The sequence below is a fragment of the Manis pentadactyla genome, chromosome 16, assembly GCF_030020395.1.
Source record: "Manis pentadactyla isolate mManPen7 chromosome 16, mManPen7.hap1, whole genome shotgun sequence".
NCBI lineage: Eukaryota > Metazoa > Chordata > Mammalia > Pholidota > Manidae > Manis > Manis pentadactyla.
The window spans coordinates 44,364,257-44,392,028 of NC_080034.1; the positions used below are offsets into that span (position 1 = coordinate 44,364,257).

A 27,772-nucleotide genomic window follows, 5' to 3' on the forward strand; every position below is an offset into this window, starting at 1 on the left:
CTTGGATGTCTTTCTGTACCTCCATTAGAATGTTGATGATTTTTATTTTGAACTCCCTTTCAGGAAGAGTCACGAGGTCCATATCATTTAAATCTTTCTCTGGAGTTGTATTAACAATTTTACTCTGGACAAGTTTTCTTTGGTGTTTCATGTTTGTTAATGGCGTCCTCTGGTGTCCAGAAGCTGTAGTCCTTAGAGCTGCTCAGCCCCTGAAGCAATGTCGGGGGTGGCAGGGGAGCGGTACTGATGCCTGTGGAGAGGAAAGAGCTGTTCCCAGCTTTCTGGCTGCTGTGCCTGTCTCCACTGCCTGAGCCAGTGGGCTGGGCACACAGGTATAAGTTTTTGTACCAGAGCAGCCGGGTATGGATCCCTGCTTTCCACAAGCGGCTGGAATCTCAGTCTCTCCAGGAACTCTGCCTGTATTAACTTTCCAACCTGGTAGTCATGCGAGTCTCATGAAAGCACTATGAAATGTAGGTTTTTGCTCCCAGAGCAGATCTCTGGAGTTAGGTATTCAGCAGTCCCAAGCTTTCCACTACCTCCCTGCTCCATTTCTCTTCCTCCCACCGGTTAGCTGGGGTGGAGGAAGGGCTCAGGTCCCGCGGAGCCACAGCTCTAGTACCTTACCCAGTTCGCTGAGGTCTGCTCTTTTCTCCAGGTATGTGTAGTGTGATGCCTTCCTCTGTACTGTTGCTCTCTCAGGATTAGTTGCACGAATTAAATTTTCTGTTTGTCTCCAGTTTTAGGAGGAAGCCTCTGTCTCTCCTCTCATGCCACTATCTTTAATCCCTCTTCAATTTGTTTTTTAAAAAAGGTCGATAATTAAATATTTTAGTATTTCCATTATACATAAACTACATGTTCACTGATAAACTTCAGAAATAGGGGAAAACAAAAAAAATGAATGCCTAGTAAAATTTATGGTTAATATATCATTTGATTCTTTCAAATTTATAAAACTAAACAAAACTGTTCATGAATTACAAATTGTTTTTGTTTTAATACTTAATAAATCATTCATTTTTTCTAGATTAATAACTACACTTAAAAGTCATCATGTCCAATATTTGCATACAATTCCTGCCTACTCCAGTAGTATAATTGTTAACCAGCCAAGTTATTTTTGCATGTTCAGATTATGTCCGTTGTCAATTACTGCACACGTGTAAATAAAAACTAGTGTTTTATGTGTAAGTGAATTAACGGGCCAGTTTTTGTAAAATAGGCATATCTGGAGAAAGACACATCTTGGTCATTAGTGAACATCACTATTATACCTGATCATAGAATTATCACTTTGTCTTTTTTTCTCCAGCTAAAAGAGGCATAATTGACAAATGAAATAGTACGTGTTTAAGGTGTATAACATGATGATTTTATATATCAATACACTGTGAAATGATTACCACAATCAAGTGAATGAGCACATCTGTCACCTCACATAGTTATCTGTGTGTGTGTGTGTGTGTTATGAACACTTCAGATATCCTCTTGGTAAATTTCAAGTACATAACACAATATCATTAATTAGAGTCACCATGCTATGCATCTCAGATCTCCAGACCTACTCATCTCATACTCATCATTTCATAGACCACAACACCTCCCTGAGAAACTACTGAATGGTCAAGTCCCCTATAGAAGTTGCCTATAGCTATGAGATTGTATTGTAACCATGTTCATTTCTCTGAAGAGCAAGTTTTTGGATGATTTCCAAGTATCTTGAGTCAGGATTCATCTGCATATAGGTAGAATTTGTAAACTTCATAAAATTTCTAAAATTTTTCCAGTAACTACATTTAGTTCAGTTTTTTTCTTCTACCTATGAATATGATTTTTCTCTTTTTGAAAAAACATTTGCACCATGGGGACTCGATAAAACATTCCTATATTTTTCTTTTAATGTGCAACAAATACCTCTGAAATGTAAGAGTTTTTCTTTTTGCATGTTTATATATTTTTATAGTACACACAACTTACAAAAAAGAATTCCTTACATCATGTACGAATATTTAAGGTTGAAGAATTTTAAAACATTTATATGGAAGGAAATAATGCCCTTCACAGAGTTATTAAGGAATTAAGATTCACATGGGACAGATATATGTGGGAACACTCCCTCCAGTGACCGGGCCTCAAATGAAATGTTCCTCTTAGGAGCTAGAAAACACCTGAGTATAGAATGAAAATTTGCCAGTCTTCTAAGATATAATCAGGCAATCTATACTCTGAACGTAGACTAAAATATTTTGGAAAACCTGCCTGGTGTTAGAATTGCATATTAAAACACTTTGGTAGCCAACTTCCTTCCAGAATTTGGCAATCAGAGCTTTTGCTCTGCATACAGAGCATACTAAAACCACTGTTATTAAAGCAGGTTCTTACAAAACAGTGTGAAGAATACACATATTTTTTGCTTCTTTCTTTCTTTATTATTGCATTGTGTGCATATTTTCCAAGGACTAGATGTGCATGGTCCTCTGGTATCTACTACCCAGGAGTCAAGACTTTCTTCCTGCCCAGAGTTCTCTGGAGAGCTGCCTTGACTTCCTTGTTCCGTAAACTATAGATTATGGGGTTGAGCATAGATGTCACCACTGTATAGAAGAGGGCTAGGAGTTTGTCAGTTCCTGATGAATGGCTGGCTTTGGGCCTCAAGTAAGTGACAGACCCTGAGCCATAGAAGAGAGTGACTACAAGCAGGTGGGAAGAACAGGTGGAAAGAGCTTTGTGGCGGCCCTCAGGTGAGGACATGACCAGCACAGAAGCTAGAATTTTCCCATAGGAAACAATGATTAGCAAAAAGGGGCTGGAAATGCAAAGGATGGCCACTACAAAAACTGCAGCTTCATTATGGGATGTATCTCCACATGCAAGTGCCAAGATAGGAGGGAGGTCACAGAAGAAGTGTTTTATTTCACAGGGGCCACAGAAGTCCAAGGAGAAAATATAGTTGGTCTGGCCCAAGCCTACCATACATCCCACTCCCCAAGACACCAGTGCCAAATGGGCACACATCCCACGATTCATTCGTGTTGCATAGTGAAGTGGGGAGCATATAGCTATATAGCGGTCAAAAGCCATGGCTGCCAAAAGGCAGCACTCACTGATAGCAAAAAATGTAAAGAAAAACATCTGTGTAGCACAGCCTTCCCGAGAGATTCCTCGGGTCTCTGTCACAAGGCTCTGAAGCATCTTGGGTATGACAGAGCAAGTGTAGCCAATCTCCAAGAGAGACAAGTTGGCCAGGAAGAAGTACATGGGTGTGTGGAGAACTGTGTTGGTCCAGATGGTAAAGGCTATGAGGGCATTGCCTGCCAGTGATGCTAAGAACATGAATAGGATGAGAGTAAACAAGAGGAAACACTGTTTGGGGACCTCAGAGAATTTGGCAAATGCAAAGTGTTTGACAGAAATGCTGTTGTCCTGCCACAAGGAGCAACTGAAGTTCATGACCTGAAAAAGAGAAAGGAAAAGCCATTGGAGAGTTTCCTTTAGGTAAAAATGCAAATTTTCTTATTACTTTTAACAAGCTATAGTAAGTCAGAGCTGTATTCTTTCTTTCTTTTTAAAAAAATTTTTTATTAAGGTACAATTGATATACACTCTTATGAAGGTTTCACATGAAAAAACAATGTGGTTACTACATTTACCCATATTATCAAGTCCCCACCCATACCCCAATGCAGTCACTGTCCATCAGTGCAGCAAGATGCCACAGATTCACGATGTGCCTTCTCTGTGCTACACTGTTCTCCCTGTGATCCCCCACACCATGTGTACTAAACATAATACCCCTCAATTCCCTTCTCCCTCCCTCCCCCACGTAGATGGAGCTGGTATTATTTCTCACCTGCAGTTTTAAAATTCAAAAAGTTTGGAAATGACACTCACCCTCGTTCCTTTTCAAACCAAACCCTTTTCTGTATTAACTATTTGTCTGGAGTAAAATGGAAAATAATTAACTTTGGTTCCATTCTCTCTTTATCCCTTCCTTTAATCAGTTGTCAAATACTAACAGATGGAGATCCTCTTGTATCCATCCATTTCATTCAATCAATTTTTCCACTGACTTGCTTTCTTCACTCATTTTTGACAAGTAGTTATTGAACACAGAGTATTTTGCAAGTACTGTTGTAGATCCTGGGCTTCAACAGTGAAAAGAAATTGCTCTCACATGGAATTTATTTAGTAAAGGAGGAAAACAGAATTTAAATAACCATTCAATAAAATATAATTGCTGCAGTGCAGAGAATCGAGAGCAGAGTAGGTACTGGTGACTGACCAATCTAGAATGGGCATTCAAAGAGGGTTCTTGGTGATGAAAGGCACTAGCTGAGATGTGAATGACCGAAGGGGCAGCCATGTGAAGACTGTTTCACAGCCATTTGTATCATATCTACACTGTACTGCTCAGATTACTTCTTCACTGCAGCACATTTCATTCCCTTATTATTTCTCATTGGCCATTCTCTCTGCATCAGAGTGTTTTTTGTTAATTGAAAATTACCACTGTCTCAGGTTAAAATTCAAATTACTTAATATGATGGATGCAAATCTGTGGATTGGGTCACTGAGTATTGATAAAAACTTTGATCTCATCCCTTACCCAAAGGTCACAAGGCTCTGCAGCATTTTGGGTATGACGGAGCAAGTTATAGTCCTATCAAACTACACACTTATATCTTTTAGTATGTGTCTTGCTTCCATATATTTCCTCTTTGTGTGCTCATTTCACAGAGAATTGACATTTGCCTCACTGACTGTTCACCTAGTGAACTGCCTGTCTGTGGTCACTGTCCAGCATAGCCTTGTCTTCTGTCTGGAAACTCCTTCCCTATCTACTCCTGCTCTTTCTTATCCTCATACTAGTCAGTTGCATGCCCCTCTATACCCCTCCACAACTCTGTAACTGCTAGGAGAGCACCACACCACTCCAAGGGCAATTAATTGCTAATTTCATCCTGAGCAAAGCCTCAGACACAGACACAGAGGGCAGAATTTATTTATTTTTGCTTACAATTATACCCATTACCCTGAACAATGAATACACTCTCTTGTAATGAAAAAAGTTTGAAGGCTAAGCTTTACTCTGGCTGCGTATATATTATTCTGCCTGTTGGTGCACATTCTATTTTCTGAAGTTAATTATGATAAATCTGCTTTCCCTCAAATTCTCACATGTGATATTTATTTTTCTCCCAATTCAATAATTATCAATTCCTGACAAAGAATTCCTTGTTTTTCTATGGATGGGCTGCAGCTTGGATTATTCTTTTGAAATGTCATCAGCTAAAATTCTGAACAATATTTGCCATGAACAGGATGGATGAATAAGGAGGTTTCACTTTTGTTGTTCTGGACTCTATTATGCATGAGCATAAACTGAAATCATGTTTATACTACCTTCAACTTTTCATAGTTTATTCTTATTAACATTTGAAGGCAGGATATCTAAAACAAAAGCATGTTTTCTGAGCTTCAAATTATTTTGAATAGACAAACATATTAGGTGCATTCACATAAACATGTACAAAAACACGTTTTTGCATATGCACATTCATCTGCATACCACAGACAGAAACATACACATTCAAATCCAGGTTGAATAGCATAGTACTTAAAAGTATTTTGGAGATATTTTATCCAGATTCAAATCCTAGTACAGCCATGTAATACCAGGTCAAAGTTAATATTTACTTAAATTATCTGTTCCTTTAATATCCCCATTTATAAAAGGAGGTGATACTAGTACACCCCTAATGAGATTACCATGAAGATTAAACAAGTTAATTCCAATAAAATTACTTAGAACACTGATTAAGTATTCAATAAATATTAGCTAGAGCAGTGCCTGCATATATGTGTATGGTCACAAAAGATTTACCTTCATATATACTCCCCCTTGCAGAATTTTACATCACAATCCATAATCATTCATCCTACTCATTATCTTCATCTCAATTTCATGTTTTTCTATTCATCTGCCATGATGGAGTGAGGAAAAGCAAAAAGTGCACACATACATACATACAAGAAAAAACTGCCAGCTGAATGTCATGTCCTAGGAAAAAATAATTATGTGTTACAGTACATTTTAATATACTAATTTTGATACCCACTGAGCTAAACAGTAGTTCCCAAAATCAAAGGACAAAAACCAGGGGACTGATTCATAACTCTGCAGATATGAACTAACTCTGCATGATTACAGAAAACCTGGATGCATATCACTATTGGAAAAGTAGCTCAAACATCAAATGCTTTATTATACTGCTTTTACACTTACCTTAAAGCATTTATAAACATTTTTCTTGCATCATAATAAACTGTAATATCTGAATTTTTCTTGTGGCAACACAGTTCAGTAAAGGCTGAGGCAAAGAAAACAGTCAAAATGCTTATCGATCTTTTTCTTAATACAAAAGATTTTCTTAAATATCCTGACTCTCCAAAAATAGTGTAGGCAAAGAAAATTTTGGATGTGGAGATTTTGTCTTTTCATTTTTCAGTTTTGTAACATACAGAATTCACATGGTTGTATGTTACCCATTATATCTTCTTGTATTGGGGAGGAACTGCAGTTTCCTCAGTGATGCTGATGGAGGCAACAAGGGAGAAATCCCAACCAAAGAAGGAGAATGTCTAACTCAAGTTTCTAAATTATTGACATCATGAAAATTTCCTTTCATAAATACCTTTGTACCATTTAGACTGTAGACAGCAAAGGCAAGTGCTTGTGGTGGAGGTGGGAGGTAGGGGATGTTGGCACAGTGAGCCTCAGGAAAGCTGTTAATCATGAGCTATTTTTAGATTCATGGAATGAATTATAAAAAATCACCCTGTTACAAGCAAATTTAAAACATCCCAAAGTTCTGAGGCAATTGGAAAAATAGGATATTATAGGTAGTGAAGGTATGTGAGTGTGTCTAAATATTTGAACTGACAAAGAATGGAACTCGGTCTAGAAATAAATGCTAAGCCATATAATTTTTTTTATTACACTTCCTTTGTTTTCAGGATTTAGTCTTTACTGACCTTAGACTAGAGCTGTGAGATCCAGGCAGTAGAGGTTAGATTCATGTACACACCAAGAGTGTTTTGTTTTAATCAGTGCCTATGGAAACAGAGTGAGGTGCTCAACGCAGGTGTCAGGCATCTGCATGATCGGCCATCACAGGCAGCAGGACAATTTGGCATGGGTATGGCTTCTGTCTCTCACCTGAGTCATTTTCATGACAAAGTTTCTGATCCATCATTTATGCATAAGGAAAGGATGATGAAGCCCTTCCTGTCATTCTTGCTGTGTTGTTCTTAGTTAAAAATGAAAATATTGTAGAGACAAACCATGAATAAAAAGTAAGGAATGACCATTAAAATGTAATTTATCAGCATCAAAACCCCTTGCCTTTTAAAGCCTCATGTGAATGAGCTTGTAGGACACTGTATGGAATATTCTCTATAATTATCAGTCTATGAAAATAACTAGATTAAGAGTCAGTAAATATCCAAGTAGGCACTGTGATATAATCTGAAGATACAGGAGTCCAATGCCCATTGGTAAATTATATAAAGGATCCTACACAATATAATAAAAGATGAAGTGACAACTGAACATGGGCAAGATTCAGAAGGCTTAAGTCATGCAATGGACTTTCAGTGATGGTATGAAAGAAACAGAAAAGGGAGATAAGATAATTTTAATAGCTCAATGGCTTGGCTTCATGTGCCTCCTTACCCAGCCCCAAGATCCAAGACAAGCATACTCTATATGATTATGCTTTAGAAATAATCCAGCACAAGTAATTCATTTTAGGGTAAGTTTCACATAATTAGAAATGTTTTTTGACTGTCTCAGTCCCTTATTAATCAAATCACTATTTTCCTAAAAGTGTTTATTTCCTATCACCCTAAGGACAGCATGTTATACATTATCAGATAGTATATATAAAACAGTACAGTGCCTGTCATATAAGAAACATTCAGTAAATATTAACTTTCATCATTATGAAAATATCATTTCTAAAATACCTTAGTAGTAGATACAACTTATGTAAATTGCTTATCAAATATTATGGCGATGATTACCAATTGCTTTCCACAATTGCCCTATAGTCACTTCATCAAGGACCTAATATGATGAAGCCTTAACATAACATGGCAGAAACTATTTTATCATTAAAATGCACAGGATACCAGGGTGATCTAGGTATTTCTATTCTCCAATAATACCAAATATATATATATGTATGTATATATATATTTCCTGTGGAGTAATTAATATAAAAATTTTGCAGCAATTTTATGACAGGGGTACTAGCAAATGGAGTAAGTTTCTTTACTTTTCAGAGAAGGAAAAAAATAACTGATCAAAATAATGGCCAAAACTAATAAATGCTTTGGGCATTGGCTATCCATTCTCACTAATCCACTGTCCTCTACAATCTTCTTTTCTTAAGACAAAAGTTACGTCACATACCTTTAATCATAACATTTGAGGAAAAAAGTAGATGGTTATTGCTTCTGATGAGCCACTCTCTGATTTTTACTGCACCCTCTTCTTATACTCTCCCAAGATTCAGAGGATGTAAATATGCCTAATCATCATGTCTAAGACTATGCTCTGAGAAGCTATTGTCGTCAGCACCGTGTCTGATCTAAAAACGACTGTGGGTGTCTTAAGAGAGCATCATGTTCCAACTAGCAATGTCCCCAGCTACACACGTGCACACACACACACACACACACAAACTGAAGCATGCAAGGATATGCTGGTTACAAGATGACATATTTGAGTCTTCTTCCTTCCTGAAAAGCAATGAAATATGAATATATTTCACTTCTTCTTGTTCTGAATGCATATTCTGCTTTCTTCCCCCCAGAGGCATATTTTCTTCTCACTGGAGAGTCTCAGCAAGAGTTTGTTTCTATCCCTAATGATTTGTTATGGACAGGTCTGTCTCTATTTGCTGGTAAATGCTAACATTTAGGGCAAAAATGTACATGTAAAACAGAGATAAATCAACAGTAAAATATAAATAATAGCATAGATAACTCTTATCACAGACTGTTTACATGTTATGATTTTTATTTCAAGTGAAAAGTACTATTGCAACCAAATCTTTTATCACTCTACATTATTAATATAAAATATTCAGACTTTAATTTTTTGTCTGTAGCAATAACAAAATTGTCATTAAAATAATTACGAAAATTACATAAGTAACTTTCATATTATGTTGCACATAATATTTATTCTGACTAATAATGGAGACTCAAATAGATAAATCATTAATAATCTCATAAAACATGAGTTTGACAAATTATCTACTTGTTTCTATCAGAAATAATCACAATAAAATGGAGAGACAAAGATATATATTAGGACAGTGAAAAACTGTAACGTACTGAATGATTATTATTTAAGTAACGTAAGATTGTGTGTAGGTACAAAATACATCTTATTGACATGATATAAAGAGAAGGGGGAAAGAAATAGAGAGGAGGTAGAATAGAATTGGTTAGAAAATTTCCCTTACTTCAGCTCTCTTAAATGAAACATGCACAATGCCCTCTTTAGAATTCCACATAAAGAACTTACTGTCTCAACCTTATGTATTCTGGTTTATATTCTTCATTTTTACTTCTCCTGAATTGGAACCTCATTGTTTCAATATGACTAAAATATAATTCTTAGAATTACCAATCTCTGAATCATATTTAGAGCCTAAGGGATCTTTATTAGGTTTATGAGTATTGAACAAGAAAGTTACCTTCTCCAAAATTCTCCACCTCCTTAGTAACAAAACACTGAATTTATTTAGTGTGGCAAATGCCCTCAGTTAAAGAACGTATTTCTCAGGTTCTCTTGCAGCTAGGTGTATTTTTCAACTAATGGCCAAAGAGCCACAAACTGAAGTTGGCTGGTATATTTACCAAGTTTCCTTAAAGGGAAGGAAAATGCCTTGTTTTGACCCTCCTCCATCCATCCTGCTGTGCTGGAAGTCAATGTGATGGCTGTCTGAAGCCCTAGTCAACAGTTTGAACAATAATGACAATGGCAAAAGTTAAGAGATGTTGGAATAGAAGGATAGAAGGAAACTGTATTCCTGACAAATTAGACTTCTTTGTGTAAGAGACACAGAGTTGTATTTTTCAGAGACATTGCTTTTGGGGATTTTTCATTATTGTCCCATATCCTAACCCTTATAGGTTCAGGAGTGACCTGTCAAGCAGGTGATTCAGTTAAGCTGAGTAAGGCAACTGGAATTCTGCAAACTTTTTATCCTTGACAGAAGAAGTTACCTCTCGCCACTAGTCAGCACTGAAGAGTAAATATACTTTTTAGGGTTTTCTTTAACAAGAACATTAATTTGCAAAATGTATGAAATGATTTTACTTCAGTGCCAAAGGAAAGCTAAAGAAAATTGGGCAGGAAAGCAAGATGAATTACTGAGGGAGACTTTTGTTGAAGGACAGAGAATAGAAAGCAAAATGGGGAGAAAAGAAAATAGAGGCAAATTTCCAGTGCTACTCACTATGCTTGCACATTGGGTGCATTGCTCAAAGTTGCCTAATTAAGAGATAGCCAGCTGAGAGAAGTATTGTCATTGTCTTTTTTGCCCTAAAACACTTTGTTGTATTCATTGATAAGTACAATTAGGAGTTTTATGTAGCAGTAGAGTCCATTAACATTTATTCAGTTTGATAGTGCATACTAATATTTCTGAAAATAGAACTTTTTATGTATGTTAGGTATTATACTTTTCAAAGAAAAAGCATAATACTCATGGTTAAAAAGGCAATACATGTTACTAAATAACCTAGTTTATGTTTATTTTGTGGCGTTCCTACTCATAGCCTACACGAACAGTGGTAATATCTCCTGGGTAACGACAACTACCCAGCCACTACCTACTGCATCCAAAAGCATGGAAATCTGTTAATTCACTAGAACTAAGGTTAGAAGCCTTTCAACATTCTGTCATTGTATTACATTTATTTCCCTGCCAAAGCCAGTGTGGAAGAAGAAGCCCTCTAACTACACTGTTTTCAGAATATGCCACTGAAAAGGAAGAAATCCCTGAAACACAGGCTAGCACTCTCTCCCCTATGCTCACAGAAAAGTTAGTTAATCAATCCCAGCACTCCCTTTTACTGATTTTTTTTGATAATTATTTTTTATTGAAGGGTAGTTGACACACAGTATTACATTAATTTCAGCTGTACAACACAGTGATTCAACACTTATATACATGAAAATTCTAGCTACCAGGTATCACCATACAAAGTTGTTACAATATTTTGACTATATTCCTTATGCTAAACATTACATCCCGGTTACTTATATATTTTACAATTGGAAGTGTGTACTTTTTTTTTTTGAGAGGGCATCTCTCATATTTATTGATCAAATGGTTGTTAACAACAATAAAATTCTGTATAGGGGAGTCAATGCTCAATGCAAAATCATTAATCCACCCCAAGCCTAATTATCGTAGGTCTCCAATCTTCTGAAGCATAATGAACAAGTTCTTACATGGAGAACAAATTCTTACATAGTGAATAAGTTACATGGTGAACAGTACAAGGGCAGTCATCACAGAAACTTTCGGTTTTGCTCATGCATTATGAACTATAAACAGTCAGTTCAAATATAAATATTCATTTGATTTTTATGTGGATACCACATTTCTCTATTTATTACTATTATTTTAAATAAAATGCTGAAGTGGTAGGTAGATACAAGATAAAGGGAGAAAACATAGTTTAGTGTTGTAAGAGAGCAAACGTAGATGATCAGGTGTGTGCCTGTAGACTGTGTTAATCCAAGCTAGACAAGGGCAATAAAACATCCATGGACGCAGAAGATTTCTCTCAGAACAGGGGGTGGGGGGTGAGGTTCTAAGCCTCACCTCTGTTGATCCCCAGTTTCTCACCTGATGGCCCCCCTGCGACTGTGCCTGTCTTAGGTTGTTCCTCCCTTGAGGAATCTTACCCATCTCTGGCTAACCAGTCATCTTCTGGGGCCATACAGGGAAATGTAAAGTTGGTGAGTGACAGAGAAGACTTATTGTTTGAAAAGGTTAGCTTTTTACTTCTTTGCAGATTTATGCCCTGTGGCTTCTATGCCCAGCATTTGTCCTGAGGTGTCTTTACCACTTGGAAGAATTATGATACTCAGTTAATTCGATATGAGGCACGAATTCTATTTAAGGGTTGTAATTAGGAAGGAAGGAGAAAAGCTATAGACGTAGCAGGTGGAAGAAAACCTGGGAAGATTGATTATTTCTTTGACATATATTCTTGTAGAGTAACTTCAGCATGTATAGGTTTTAAACTACTAATTAAATTGTGCACACACATTAACATAATAGGAGTACAGTTACATAACTAAAGCAGACCTATACTTACCAGCCATCTCCAGTGAAACCAAGAAAACCAGTTAGGCACCTCAGGCATTTGTGAAAACTTATCTATGATATAGTGGATATTGTCCAACTGAACTTGAACAGTCTGGGAGAAATCAGCCAAATTAAAACAACCCATTCCTGGAGACTGTTCACATTCCATATGTTCTTTTAACAGTAGATAGTGTGTAGTTGTAAGATTTTGGAGTGCTACAATTTGCACTTCTCCTAATTCTTGGTTGAGTTCCAACAGTATAGATCCAGTCAAATTTGTTGTTTTACTGTATGCACAGGCCAGCTTAGATATCTCCTTCTTCATTCCCATGGCAAGTCCAGGAACTGGTGGGATGAGTGCATCTACAGCTGTAGCAGTGCGTGGATCTTTGTTAGGGTTTTTTGATGATCATCTTCTGGTATGAGTCTTCCAGAGAGTGCTGATGTTGGAAGTTCTTTCTCATATCGTATCTTAGTTGATTTTCGGGGTAACCAAATTGAGCTTTGATCCTCTGTATAAACACAAACAGACCCTTTACCTACACTTTTATATGCACTTTGTACCATTGTGTAGAACTCATTGGAGGTCACAACACAGGAACTGCTTTTTTGTTGTTGTTGTTATCATTAATCTACACTTACATGATGAATATTATGTTTACTAGGCTCTCCCCTATACCTGGTCCCCCCTATAAACCCCTTTACAGTCACTGTCCATCAGCATAGCAAAATGTTGTAGAATCACTATTTGTGTTCTCTGTGTTGTACAGCCCTCCTCTTTCTCCCACCCCCCAATGCTTGCTAATCTTAATACTCCTCTTCTTCATCCCCCCCATTATCCCTCGGTACCCACCCATCCTCCCCAGACCCTTTCCCTTTGGTAACTGTTAGTCCATTCTTGAGTTCTGTGATTCTGCTGCTGTTTTGTTAGTTCAATTTTTCCTTTGTTCTTATACTTCACAGATGAGTGAAATCATTTGGTATTTCTCTTTCTCTGCTTGGCTTATTTCACTGAGCATAATACCCTCCAGCTCCATCCATGTTGCTGCAAATGGTAGGATTTTCCCTTTTCTTATGGCTGAGTAGTATTCCATTGTGTATATGTACCATATCTTCTTTATCCATTCATCTATCAATGGACATTTAGGTTGCTTCCAATTCTTGGCTATTGTAAATAGTCCTGCGATAAACATAGGGGTGCAACTGTCTTTCTCAAACTTCATTGCTGCGTCCTTAGGGTAAATTCCTAGGAGTGGAATTCCAGGGTCAAATGGTAAGTCTGTTTTGAGCATTTTGATGTACCTCCATACTGCTTTCCACAATGGTTGAACTAATTTACATTCCCACCAGCAGTGTAGGAGGGTTCCCCTTTCTCCTCAGCCTGGCCAACATTTGTTGTTGTCTTTTGGATGGCAGCCATCCTTACTGGTGTGAGGTGATACCTCATTGTAGTTTTAATTTGCATTTCTCTGATAATTAGCGATGTGGAGCATCTTTTCATGTGTCTGTTGGCCATCTGTATTTCTTTTTTGGAGAACCGTCTGTTCAGTTCCTCTGCCCATTTTTTAATTGGGTTATTTGTTTTTTGTTTGTTGAGACGTGTGAGCTCTTTATATATTCTGGACGTCAAGCCTTTATCGGATGTGTCATTTTCAAATATATTCTCCCATACTGTAGGGTTCCTTTTAGTTCTATTGATGGTGTGCTTTGCTGTACAGTAGCTTTTCAGCTTAATATAGTCCCACTTGTTCATTTTTGCTGTTGTTTTCCTTGCCGAGGGAGATATATTCAAGAAGAGGTCACTCATGTTTATGTCTAAGAGGTTTCTGCCTATGTTTTCTTCCAAGAGTTTAATGGTTTCATGACTTACATTCAGGTCTTTGATCCATTTTGAGTTTACTTTTGCATATGGTGTTAGACAATGGTCCAGTTTCATTCTCCTACATGTAGCTGTCCAGTTTTGTCAGCACCATCTGTTGAAGAGACTGTCATTTCGCCATTGTATGTCCATGGCTCCTTTATCAAATATTAATTGACCATATATGTCTGCGTTCATGTCTGGATTCTCTAGTCTGTTCCATTGGTCTGTGGCTCTCTTCTTGTGCCAGTACAAAATTGTCTTGTTTTCTATGGCTTTATAGTAGAGCTTGAAGTTGGGGAGTGGGATCCCCCCTACTTTATTCTTTTTTCTCAGGATTACTTTTGCTATTCAGCGTCTTTGGTGTTTCCATATGAATTTTTGAATTATTTGTTCCAGTTCATTGAAGAATGTTGCTAGTAGTTTCATAAGGATCGCATCAAATCTGTATACTGCTTTGGGCAGGATGGCCATTATGATGATATTAATTCTTCCTAGCCACGAGCATGGGATGAGTTTCCATCTGTTAGTGTCCCCTTTAATTTCTCTTAAGAGTGACTTGTAGTTTTCAGAGTATAAGTCTTTCACTTATTTGGTTAGGTTTATTCCTAGGTATTTTATTTTTTTTGATGCAATTGTGAATCTAGTTGTTTTCCTGATTTCTCTTTCTGTTGGTTCATTGTTAGTGTATAGGAAAGCCACAGATTTCTGTGTGTTGATTTTGTATCCTACAACTTTGCTGTATTCCGGTATCAGTTCTAGGAGTTTTGGGGTGGAGTCTTTAGAGTTTTTTATGTACAGTATCATGTCATCTGCAAATAGTGACAGTTTCACTTCTTCTTTACCAATCTGGATTCCTTGTATTTTTTTGTTTTGTCTGATTGCCGTGGCTAGGACCTCCAGTACTATGTTGAATAACAGTGGGGAGAGTGGGCATCCCTGTCTTGTTCCTGATCTCAGAGAAAATGCTTTCAGCTTCTCTCTGTTCAATATAATGTTGGTTGTGGGTTTATCATAGATGGCCTTTATTATGTTGAGGTACTTGCCCTCTATTCCCATTTTGCTGAGAGTTTTTATCATGAATGGATGTTGAACTTTGTCAAATGCTTTTTCAGCGTCTATGGAGATGATCATGTGGTTTTTGTCTTTCTTTTTGTTGATGTGGTGGATAATGTTAATGGACTTTCGAATGTTGTGCCATCCTTGCATCCCTGGGATGAATCCCACTTGGTCATAGTGCACGATCATTTTGATGTATTTTTGAATTCGGTTTGCTTATATTTTGTTGAGTATTTTTGCATCTACGTTCATCAGTGATATTGGTCTGTAGTTTTCTTTTTTGGTGGGGTCTTTGACTGGTTTTGGTATTAGGGTGATGTTAGCTTCTTAGAATGAGTTTGGGAGTATCCTCTCTCCTCTTCTGTTTTTTGGAAAACTTTAAGGATAGTGGGTATTATGTCTTCCCTGTATGTCTGATAAAATTACGAGGTAAATCCATCTGACCCGGGGGTTTTGTTCTTTGGTAGTTTTTTTTTTACTGCTTCAATTTCGTTGCTGGTAATTGGTCTGTTTAGATTTTCTGTTTCTTTCTGGGTCAGTCTTGGAAGGTTGTATTTTTCTAGGAAGTTGTCCATTTCTCCTAGGTTTCCCAGCTTGTTAGCAAATAGGTTTTCATAGTAGTCTCTAATAATTCTTTGTATTTCTGTGGTGTCTGTCGTGATTTTTCCTTTCTCGTTTCTGATACTGTTGATTTGTGTTGACTCTCTTTTCCTCTTAATAAGTCTGGCTAGAGGCTTATCTATTTTGTTTATTTTCTCGAAGAACCAGCTCTTGGTTTCATTGATTTTTGCTATTGTTTTATTATTCTCAATTTTATTTATTTCTTCTCTCATCTTTATTATGTCCCTCCTTCTTCTGATCTTAGGTCTCATTTGTTCTTCTTTTTCCAATTTCGATAATTGTGACATTAGACCATTCATTTGGGATTTTTCTTCCTTCTTTAAATATGCCTGGGTTGCTATATGCTTTCCTCTTAAGACTGCTTTTGCTGTATCCCACAGTAGTTGGGGCTTTGTGGTGTTTTTGTCGTTTGTTTCCATATATTGCTGGATCTCCATTTTGATTTGGTCATTGATGCATTGATTATTTAGGAGCGTGTTGTTAAGCCTCCATGTGTTTGTGAGGCTTTTTGCTTTCTTTGTACAGTTTATTTCTAGTTTTGTGCCTTTTTGGTCTGAAAAGTTTGTTGGTAGAATTTCAATCTTTTGGAGTTTACTGAGGCTCTTTTTGTGGCCTAGTATGTAGTCTATTCTGGAGAATATTCCATGTGCACTTGAGAAGAATGTGTATCCTGATGCTTTTGGATGTAGAGTTCTGTAGATGTCCATTAGGTCCATCTGTTCTAGTGTGTTGTTCAGTACCTCTCTGTCCTTACTTATTTTCTGTCTCGTGGATCTGTCCTTTGGAGTGAGTGGTGTGTTGAATTCTACCAGAATGAATGCATTGTATTCTATTTCCTCCTTTAGTTCTGTTAGTATTTGTTTCACATATGTTTGGTGCTCCTGTATTGAGTTCATATATATTTATAATGGTTAAATCCTCTTGATGGACTGAGCCCTTTATCATTATGTAATGTCCTTTGTCTTTTGTTACTTTCTTTATTTTGAAGTCTGTTTTGTCTGATATCAGAATTGCAACACCTGCTTTCTTCTGTCTGTTGTTTGCATGAAATATCTTTTTCCATCCCTTGACTTTAAGTCTGTGCATGTCTTTGGGTTTGAGGTGAGTCTCTTGTAAGCAGCATATGGATGGATCTTGCTTTTTTGTCCATTCTATTACTCTGTGTCTTTTGATTGGTGCATTCAGTCCATTTACATTTAGGGTGATTATTGAAAGGTATGTATTTATTGCCATTGCAGGCTCTAAGTTTGCGGTTACCAAAGATTCAGGGTTAGCTTCTTTACTATCTTATTGTCTAACTTAACTCGCTTGTTGAGCTATTATAAACGTGGTCTGATGATTCTTCACTTCTCTCCTTTCTTATTCCTCCTCCTCCCTTCTTCATATGTTGGGTGTTTTGTTCTGTGCTCTTTTTAGGAGTGCTCCCATCTAGAGCAGTCCCTGTAAGATGCCCTGTAGAGGTGGTTTGTGGGAGGCAAATTCCCTCAACTTTTGCTTGTCTGGGAATTGTTTAATCCCTCCTACATATTTAAATGTTATTCCTGCTATATGCAGTAGTCTTGGTTCTAGGCTCTTCTGTTTCATTGCATTAAGTATATCATGCCATTCTCTTCTGCCCTGCAGGGTTTCTGTTGAGAAGTCTGATGATAGCCTGATGGGTTTTCCTCTTAGGTGACCTTTTTTGTCTATCTGGCTGCCTTTAATACTTTGTCCTTGTCTTTGATCTTTGCCATTTTAATTATTATGTGTCTTGGTGTTGCCCTCCTTGGATCCCTTGTCATGGGAGTTCTGTGTAACTCTGTGGTCTGAGAGGCCATTTCTTCCCCTAGTTTGGGGATGTTTTCAGTAATTATTTCTTCAAAGACACTTTCTATCCCTTTTTCTCTCTCTTCTTCTTCTGTAACCCCTATAATGCGGATATTGTTCCATTTTGATTGGTCACTCAGCTCTCTTAGAATTCTTTTTTTCCTGGAGATCCTTTTATCTCTCTCTGCATCAGCTTCTCTGCATTCCTGTTCTCTGTTTTCTAGTCCATTAATGGTCTCTTGCATCTTGTCCATTCTGTTTTGAAGTCCTTCCAGAGCTTGTTTTATTTCTGTATTCTCCTTACTTAGTTCTTGCATATTTCTCTGCAAGTCCATCAGCATGGTTATGACTTTTGTTTTGAATTCTTTTTCAGAAAGACTGGTTAGATCTATCTCCCCACATTCCTTCTCAGGGGAAAATGTAGCAGATGCCGAAGCTGTCTGGGTTAGTCTTGTCTGGATCACATTTTTTGCCTTTTCATGTTGACAGGTGCTATTGACTGTCAGCTGGGAGGGCGAAACTTTTCACTTGCTACTGGCCTTTCTTTACTGGGACAACAGCCACCCCTAGTGGCTTTTGTTGGGTAATTGCGTGTAAACTGGGTCTTTGTGTCTTGCCTGGCTGGAGTTGAGGAAGCTCCCTTTTTGATGGTGTGACCAGCCTTAGGCTGCTTCTCTGCTTTCGCAGCACCTGGAGGGGTAATGGACAAAGGCGCTCTTTGGCTGTTTACCTCCATGAGGGTTCTCAGAGCTGTTGCCCAGGGGGTTAGTGCACCCGGTTTTCCCTGTAATTTCCAGCCACTGGGCTGTGACCTGTGTTGTTTTTGTCCAGCTGTTATGTCCCTGTCCCTTTAAGACTTTCAAAAAGCACTCGCTTTTCTTTGTCACAGGGGCATCAGCTTCAGAATCCACTCAGAGGTCTTGCTGCCCTGTTTCCCTAGTTTCCAGGCCTCCACACATGCACTGTGTCTGCACTCTGGTGCAGGTGGCTGGGGCTGGGTGTTTAGCAGTCCTGGGCTCCCTCTCCCTCCCGCCAGGAGCTGGGGGGAAGTGTGCTCGGGTCCCGCTGTGCCGGGGGTTGTATCTTACCCCTTCCACCAAGCGCTGGGCTCTTGCACATGTGGATGTAGTCTGGCTGTTGTCCTGTGTCTTCTGGTCTCTCTTTTAGTATTAATTGTATTTGTTGTATTTTCAAAAATATATGTGTTTTTGGGAGGAGACTCCCACTGTCCTACTCACGCCACCATGTTGGCTCTGCCTCCCTTTTATTGATTTGAGGCATTCCCTCAGAATCCTTCCCAGGTGAAACTTCAGATGAAAACTCTTTGTCACCCCTTCCCTGGATTGCAGGCTGTGCAGTCAGCCTCTGCTCCATCTGTTTTGAACTCTACCCCTTGGAATTACCTCATGATTTCTCATTTTAAAATACATTTATGGCAAATAGGAAAGGAGACTTTGAAAAATGGAAGTTTATAAGCATTTGGGCATGTGATTCTTTAGAACACTTTCTTTTCACTGATTCATTTGCTATACTGAGGCAGCCCTTTGTTATTTGTAGAATTTGTCAGAGCAGTTACTACTCACTCTCAGAGATCAACTAGGGTCAGAATCAGTACTGCGGTACCTCTAGTTCACTTGTACCATTTAGTGTAATATACTGATGATTAAACTCTTAGCCTTTCACTTGTATATGTGTTCTCTTTACAGGAACATCACAAAGCTGAGTTATCATCCCATAATAATTCCATATGGAATCAGTAGATATTTCCATTTGGTCTAAAATATTATGCAAGTCCAATGTTTCCACCAAAATAGTCTGTCTGGATGATCCACTCTTTGTTGAAGGTAGGGCAAAATATTCACTATTATTACTTTATAGTCTCTTTCTCCCTTCAGATCTATTAGTATTTGCTTAATTTATTTGCATGTTTCAATACTGGATGCGTATATATATTTATAATTGTATCATCTTGATCAATTTACCCCCTTATCATTATATAATAATCTCCTTTGGTTTCTTTCAGTACTTCCTTAAAGCCTAAGTATAGCTACCCCTGCCATTTTGATTTCCATGTGCAAGAAATATCTTTCTCCATCCCTTCACTTTCAGCCTACGTGTATCCTTAAAGCTGAAGTGAATTTCTTGTAGGTAGCATATATTGAGCCTTTTTATTTTTATCCATTCAGCTACTTTATACTTTTTTATTGTAGAACTAAAGCTATTTGCATTTATTTACTGATAGGTAAGGACTTACTAATGCCATCTTAGTTGTTTTCTTACTGCTTCGTAGTTCCTTTTTTCCTTTCTTCTACTATTTGCTGTCTCTTTTCCTCTCAGCTGCTCTGTTTTCACTCTCCTGTTATGCTATACATCTCAGCAACCTGTTTGAGATGAGATAGAATTGGGTCTCTTTGGCAATGCCCTGCACTATTGAAGAAGCTGGGCACTCACTCACATGTTCTCACTTTCTCCTAGGGGAGAACTCATGGGTCAAGAAGGCTTCTCTTCACAATTGTTGTGCTATCTTCTAATAGGGGTGACACAGGTAAAGGAAAACTGTTCCCCTTTTCTTCCTCAATGCACTCAATCTGGGCTTTTTTTTCCCTATGAAAACATGCTGGAACTTATCCACTCAATTCTCATAGTTCCACAAACATGTTCTCATACATGGGTGATGTCAAACTCACTTTTTTTTGGAAGAAGTTGGTGGAAAACTCATATTTTACCATTTTGATTGTATACCCTTTTATTCCCACATTGTTTTTCTGATTTTCTTTAGTCGTTTGTTCATGTTTTCCTTTAGCTCTGTGAGCATATTAGGGCTTTTGCTTTAAAGTATTTGTATAGAAATTCTAGTGTCTGGCTTTCCTCAGGAACAGCTTATATTTATTTTGTTCTTTGAATGGACCATATTTTCCTGTTTCTTCATATGCCTTGTTATTTTTGTTGTTGTTGAATATTGGACTTTTTAAAATTCTAATGCAGCAACTCAAGAAATCAGATTCCCTCCCTTACCAGGGTGTTCTGGTTTTTATTACTGCCATAGAAATCATTTATTTAGTTCTTTCCAAAATATTTTTACAAAGAATATAAATTTTTTTTGTTCCATATGGTCACTGAAGTCTCTGTTCTTTCATCCATGTATAGCTGATATTTTGACAGAGATTTCCTTGAATGCCAGAAGCTAAGACAGAAATTAAAAAACAAAGCAAAACAGTCCTGTTTCCCCAAAAAGGATGGAGAAGAAATTTTTAAAACATACAAAAAGGAGAGCATTTGGCTCAAGATGGTGGCATAAGTAGGATGGCAGAAATCTCCTCTCAAAACCATACATATTTTTTAAAATACAGCAAATGCAACTATTCCTAAAAGAGAGACCAGAAGACACAGGACAACAGCCAGACTACATCCACACCTGTGAGAGCCCAGCGCCTGGTGAAAGGGGTAAGATACAAGCTGCAGCCCATCGGGACCTGAGCGCCTCTCACCCCAGCTTCCAGCAGGAGGAGAAGACTCCAAGCAGGGAGAGAGAGGGATCCCAGGACTGCTGAACACCCAGCCCCAGCCATCCACACCAGAGCACAGACAGTGCATGCGTGGGGTCCTGGATACTAGGAAAACAGAGCAGCAAGACCTCTGAGTGGGTCCCAAAGCCAATGCCCCTGTGACAAAGAAAAGCGAGTGCTTTTTGAAAGTCTTAAAGGGACAGGGACGCCACAGCTGGACAGAAACACCCCAGGTCACATTCTAGCAGCTGGAAATTCCAGGGCACTCTGGACGCAATAACCCCCTGGGCAAAAGCTCTGAGACCCCTCACGGAGGTAAACAGCCAAACAGCCCGCCTTCCATTACCCCTTCGGGGACCTACCATAGCAGATTAGCACAGCAAGGGAGCTTCCTCCATACCAGCCAGGCAAGATACAAAGACCCAGTCTGCACGCAATTGCACAACACAAGCCAGTAGGGGTCGCAGTTGTCCCAGTAAAGAAAGGCAAGGAGCCAAGTGGAAAGCTGATAGACATGTCAATAGAATTCCACTGCACCCATCAACATGAAAAGGCAAAAAAATTTGATTCAGACAACACTAACACAGACAGCTTCGGCATCTGCTACATCTTCCCCTGAGAAGGAACCTGGGGAGATAGACTTAACCAGTCTTCCTGAAAAATAATTCAACACAAAAGTCATAACCATGCTGATGGACTTGCAGAGAAATATGCAAGAACTAAGGAAGGAGAATACAGAAATAAAACAAGCTCTGGAAGGACTTCAAAACAGAATGGACGAGATGCAAGAGACCATTAATGGACTAGAAAACAGAGAACAGAAATGCAGAGAAGCTGATGCAGAGAGAGATAAAAGGATCCCCAGGAAGGAAAGAATCCTAAGAGAGCTGAGTGACCAATTGTAACAGAACAATATCCGCATTATAGGGGTACAAGAAGAAGAGAGAGAGAGAAAACAGGATAGAAAGTGCCTTTAAAGAAATAATTGCTGAAAACTTCCCCAAACAAGGGGAGGAAATGGCCTCTCAGTCCACAGAGGTACACAGAACTCCCATGACAAGGGATCCAAGGAGGGCAACTCCAAGACACATACTAATTAAAATGGCAAAGAACAAATACAAAGACAAAGTATTAAAGGCAGCCAGAGAGAAAAAAAAAGGTCACCTACAAAGGAAAACCCATCAGTCTATCATCAGACTTCTCAACAGAAACCCTACAGGCCAGAAGAGAATGGGATGATATACTTAATGCAATGAAACAGAAGGGCGTCGAAACAAGACTACTGTATTCTGCACGATTATCATTTAAATATGAAGGAGGGATTAAACAATTCCCAGACAAGCAAAAGTTGAGGGAATTTGCCTCCCACAAACCACCTCTACAGGGCATCTTACAGGGACTGCTCTAGATGGGAGCACTCCTAAAAAGAGCACAGAACAAAACACCCAACATATGAAGAAGGGAGGAGGAGGAATAAGAAAGGAGAGAAAAAAAGAATTATCAGACCGCATTTATAATAGCTCAATAAGTGAGTTAAGTTAGACAATAAGATAGTAAAGAAGCTAACCCTGAAACTTTGGTAAACACAAACTTAAAGCTTGCAATGGCAATAAGTACATACCTTTCAATAATCACTCTAAATGTAAATGGACTGAATGCACCAATAAAAAGACACAGAGTAATAGAATGGATAAAAAAGCAAGATCCATTCATATGCTGCTTACAAGAGACTCACCTCAAACCCAAAGACATGCACAGACTTAAAGTCAAGGTATGGAAATAGATATTTCGTGCAAATAACAGAGAGAAAAAAGCAGGTGTTGCAATACTAGCAGCAGACAAAACAGACTTCAAAATAAAGAAAGTAACAAAAGATAAAGAAGGACATTACATAATGATAAAGGGCTCAGTCCAACAAGAGGATATAACCATTATAAATATATATGCACCCAATACAGGAGCACCAACATGTGTGAAACAAATACTAACAGAACTAAAGGAGGAAATAGAATGCAATGCATTCATTCTGGGAGACTTCAACACACCACTCACTTCAAAGGACAGATCCACTAGACAGAAGATAAGTAAGGACACAGAGGCACTGAACAACGCACTAGAACAGATGGACCTAATAGACATCTACAAAACTCTACATCCAAAAGCAACAGGATACAGATTCTTCTCAAGTGCACATGGAATATTCTCCAGAATAGACCACATACTAGGCCTCAAAAAGAACCTCAGTAAATTCAAAAAGATTGAATTTCTCTCAACCAAATTTTCAGACCACAAAGGCATAAAACTAGAACTTAACATATGGAGGCTTAACAACATGCTCCTCAATAATCAATGGATCAATGACCAAATCAAAATGGAGATCCAGAAATATATGGAAACAAATGACAACAACAATACAAAGCCCCAACTTCTGTGGGATACAGCAAAAGAAGTCTTAAGAGGAAACTATATAGAAATCCAGGCATATTTAAAGAAGGAAGAACAATCCCAAATGAATGGTCTAATGTCACAATTATCAAAATTGGGAAAAGAATAACAAATAAAACCTAAGGTCAGCAGAAGGAGGGCCATAGTAAAGATCAGAGAAGAAATAAATAAAATGAAAAAGAATGAAACCAAGAGCTGGTTCTTCGAGAAAATAAACAAAATAGATAAGCCTCTAGCCAGACTTATTAAGAGGAAAAGAGAGTCAACACAAATCAACAGAATCAGAAACAAGAAAGGAAAAATCACGACGGACCCCACAGAAATACAAAGAATTATTAGAGACTACAATGAAAACCTATATGTTAACAAGCTGGGAAACCTAGGAGAAATGGACAACTTCCTAGAAAAATACAATCTTCCAAGACTGACCAAGAAAGAAACAGAAAATATAAACAGACCAATTACCAGCAACAAATTGAAGCAGTAATCAAAAAACTACCAGAAAACAAAACCCCCGGACCAGAAGGATTTACCTTGGAATTTTATCAGCCATACAGAGAAGACATAATACCCACTATCCTTAAAGTTTTCCAAAAAATAGAAGAGGAGGGAAAACTCCCAAACTCATTCTATGAAGCCAACATCACCCTAATACCAAAATGAGTCAATGATCCCACCAAAAATGAAAACTACAGACCAATATCCCTGATGAACGTAGATGCAAAAATACTCAACAAAATATTAGCAAACCGAATTCAAAAATACATCAAAAGGATCATACACCATGACCAAGTGGGATTCATCCCAGAGATGCAAGGATGGTACAACATTCGAAAATCCATAAACATCATCCACCACATCAACAAAAAGAAAGACAAAAACCACATAATCAACTCCATAGATGCTGAAAAAGTATTCGATAAAATTAAATATCCATTCATGATAAAAACTCTCAACAAAATGGGTATAGAGGGTAAGTACCTCAGCATAATAAAGGCCATATATGATAAACCCACAGCCAACATCATACTGAACAGTGAAAAGTTGAAAGCTTTTCCTCTGTGTTCGGGAACAAGACAGGAATGATCACTATCCCCACTGTTATTCAACATAGTATTGGGGGCCCTAGCCACGGCAATTAGACAAAACAAAGAAATACAAGGAATCCAGATTGGTAAAGAAAAAGTCAAACTGTCACTATTTGCAGATGACATGATATTGTACATAAAAATCCCTAAAGACTCCACTCCGAAACTACTAGAGCTCATATAGGAATTCAGCAAAGTTGCAGGACACAAAATTAACACACAGAGATCTGTGGCTTTCCTATACACTAACAATAAAGAAATAGAAAGAGAAGTCAGGAAGACAATTCCATTCACAATAGCATCAAAAAGAATAAAATACCTAGGAATAAACCTAACCAAGGATGTGAAAGACCTATACCCTGAAAACTATAAGACACTCTTAAGAGAAATTAAAGAAGTCACTAACAAATGGAAACTCATCCCATGCTCTTGGCTACGAAGAATTTATATCGTCAAAATGGCCATCCTGCCCAAAGCAATATACAGATTCGAAGCAATCCTTATGAAATTACCAACAGCTTTCTTCAATGAACTGGAACAAATAGTTCAAAAATTCATATGGAACCACCAAAGACCCCGAATAGCTAAAGCAATCCTTAGAAGGAAGAATAAAGTGGGGGGGGATCTCGCTCCCCAACTTCAAGCTCTACTACAAAGCCACAGTAATCAAGACAATTTTGTACTGGCACAAGAACAGAGCCACAGACCAATGGAACAGAATAGAGACTGCAAACATTAACCCAAACATATATGGTCAACTATTATTCGATAAAGAGACCATGGACATACAATGGGGTAATGACAGTCTCTTCAACAGATGGTGCTGGCAAAACTGGACAGCTACAAGTAAGAGAAGGAAACTGGATCACTGTCTAAACCCATACACAAAAGTAAATACGAAATGGATCAAAGACTTGAATGTAAGTCATGAAACCATAAAACTGTTAGAAAAAAACATAGGAAAAAATTTCTTAGACATAAACATGAGTGACCTCTTCTTGAACATACCTCCCCGGGCAAGGGAAACAAACACAAAAATGAACAAATGGGACTATATCAAGCTGAAAAGCTTCTGTACAGCAAAGGACACTGTCAACAGAACAAAAAGGTATCCTACAGTGTGGGAGAATATATTCGAAAATGACAGATCCGATAAAGGGTTGACATCCAAAATATATAAAGAGATCACACACCTCAACAAACAAAAAGCAAATAATCCCATTAAAAAATGGGCAGAGGAGCTAAATAGACAGGTCTCTAAAGAAGAAATTCAGATGGCCAATAGACACATGAAAAGATGCTGCACATCGCTTGTCATCAGAGAAATGCAAATTAAAACCACAATGAGATATCATCTCACACCAGTAAGGATGGCTAACATCCAAAAGACAACAACAAATGTTGGCCAGGCTGAGGAGAAAGGGGAACCCTCCTACACTGCTGGTGGGAATGTAAATTAGTTCAACCATTATGGAAAGCAGTATGGAGGTTCCTCAAAATGCTCAAAATTGAAATAAGATTTGACCCAGGAATTCCACTTCTAGGAATTTACACTAAGAATGCAGCACTCCAGTTTTAAAAAGACAAATGTACCCCTATGTTTACTGTAGCACTATTTACAATAGCCAAGAAATGGAAACAACCTAAGTGTCCATCAGTAGATGAATGGATAAAGAAGAAGTGGTACATATGTACAATGGAATATTATTCAGCCCTAAGAAAAAAACAAGTCCTACCATTTGCAACAACATGGATGGGGCTAGAGGGTATTATGCTCAGTGAAATAAGCCAGGCGGAGAAAGACAAGTACCAAATGATCTCACTCATATGTGGAGTATAAGAACAAAAGAAAACTGAAGGAACAAAACAGCAGCAGAAGCACAGAATCCAAGAATGGACTAATAGTTACCAAAGGGAAAGAATCTGGTGAGGACGGGTGGGAATGGAGGGATAAGGGCGGGAAGAAAAGAAAGGGGCATTATGATTAGCATGTATAGTGTTCGGGGGCACGGGGAGGGCTGTGCAACACAGAGAAGACAAGTAGTGATTCTACAGCATCTTACTATGTTGATGGATAGTGACTATGAACGGTTATGCGGGGGGGACTTGATGAAGGGGGGAGCCTAGTAAACATAATGTCCTTCATGTAATTGTAGATTAGTGATACCAAAATAAAATTTAAAAAATAAATAAATAAATAACAATAAAATATAAAGAAAATCGATGGCCCTTAGTTACATTCATCAAGAAAAAGAGACACAAAATCAGAAATATAAGAGAAGTTACAACCAACCATACAATTGATCATATATGTAATCCAACATGTAATTTTTTTATGTAACTAAATTTTTAAACAATTTTTGTTTTATGATTTGTGTTCTGTTTTTGTTCAATGGTATAACCATTCTCTTGCATTTATTCCAAATCTTACATATTTGTACTTTCAATAAATAAAAGTACAAATAAAATTAATAATATAAATACAATAATTTACCTAATATAAATTTAAAAAATAAACAAAACATATTTCTAGTCCACAATGTAGATTTTATTTCCTTCCAATGGCTAAACCAAATTTCCAAATACATTTATTGAATTAGGTTAGATATAATATATATGCCTTTTATCCTTTCTATATTTCTCTTCAAATAACATTGGCTATGCTTAGCCCATTATATTTTACTTTGAAAGGTAAATTAATTTGTTACATTCCTTTTAAGAAATTTTGCTGTTACTCATGATCGCATTGGCAAGTAGTGATCTCTTCCCAATATTGAGACTTCTCATGCATGTCAATGGCATGTCTGTTCGTGCTTTCACACCTTGTATTGGACACAATCCTTGTGAGCCTTCTCAGATTCCTCACCTGTTTACTTCTTTTTTCTTTGGTCAGTGCAGATCTTGTGCAAAGTCAGCCCTTCACTGTTGGTCATTGATGAAGTGTCACATGATGGATGTGGGAGTCTAGCTTACTGGCCAACAGCT

At 37.8% G+C, this 27,772-nt stretch overlaps 1 protein-coding gene across 1 annotated transcript; it reads right to left on the reverse strand.

Moving 5' to 3' along the window:
• Positions 1 to 2,490: 2,490 nt before the first annotated feature.
• On the reverse strand, positions 2,491 to 3,465 carry LOC118924121 (olfactory receptor 10C1-like). The gene has a single exon (XM_036908625.2). It carries the CDS (start codon positions 3,451 to 3,453, stop codon positions 2,491 to 2,493), a length of 963 nt encoding a protein of 320 aa, XP_036764520.2. The 5' UTR covers positions 3,454 to 3,465.
• Positions 3,466 to 27,772: the final 24,307 nt, after the last annotated feature.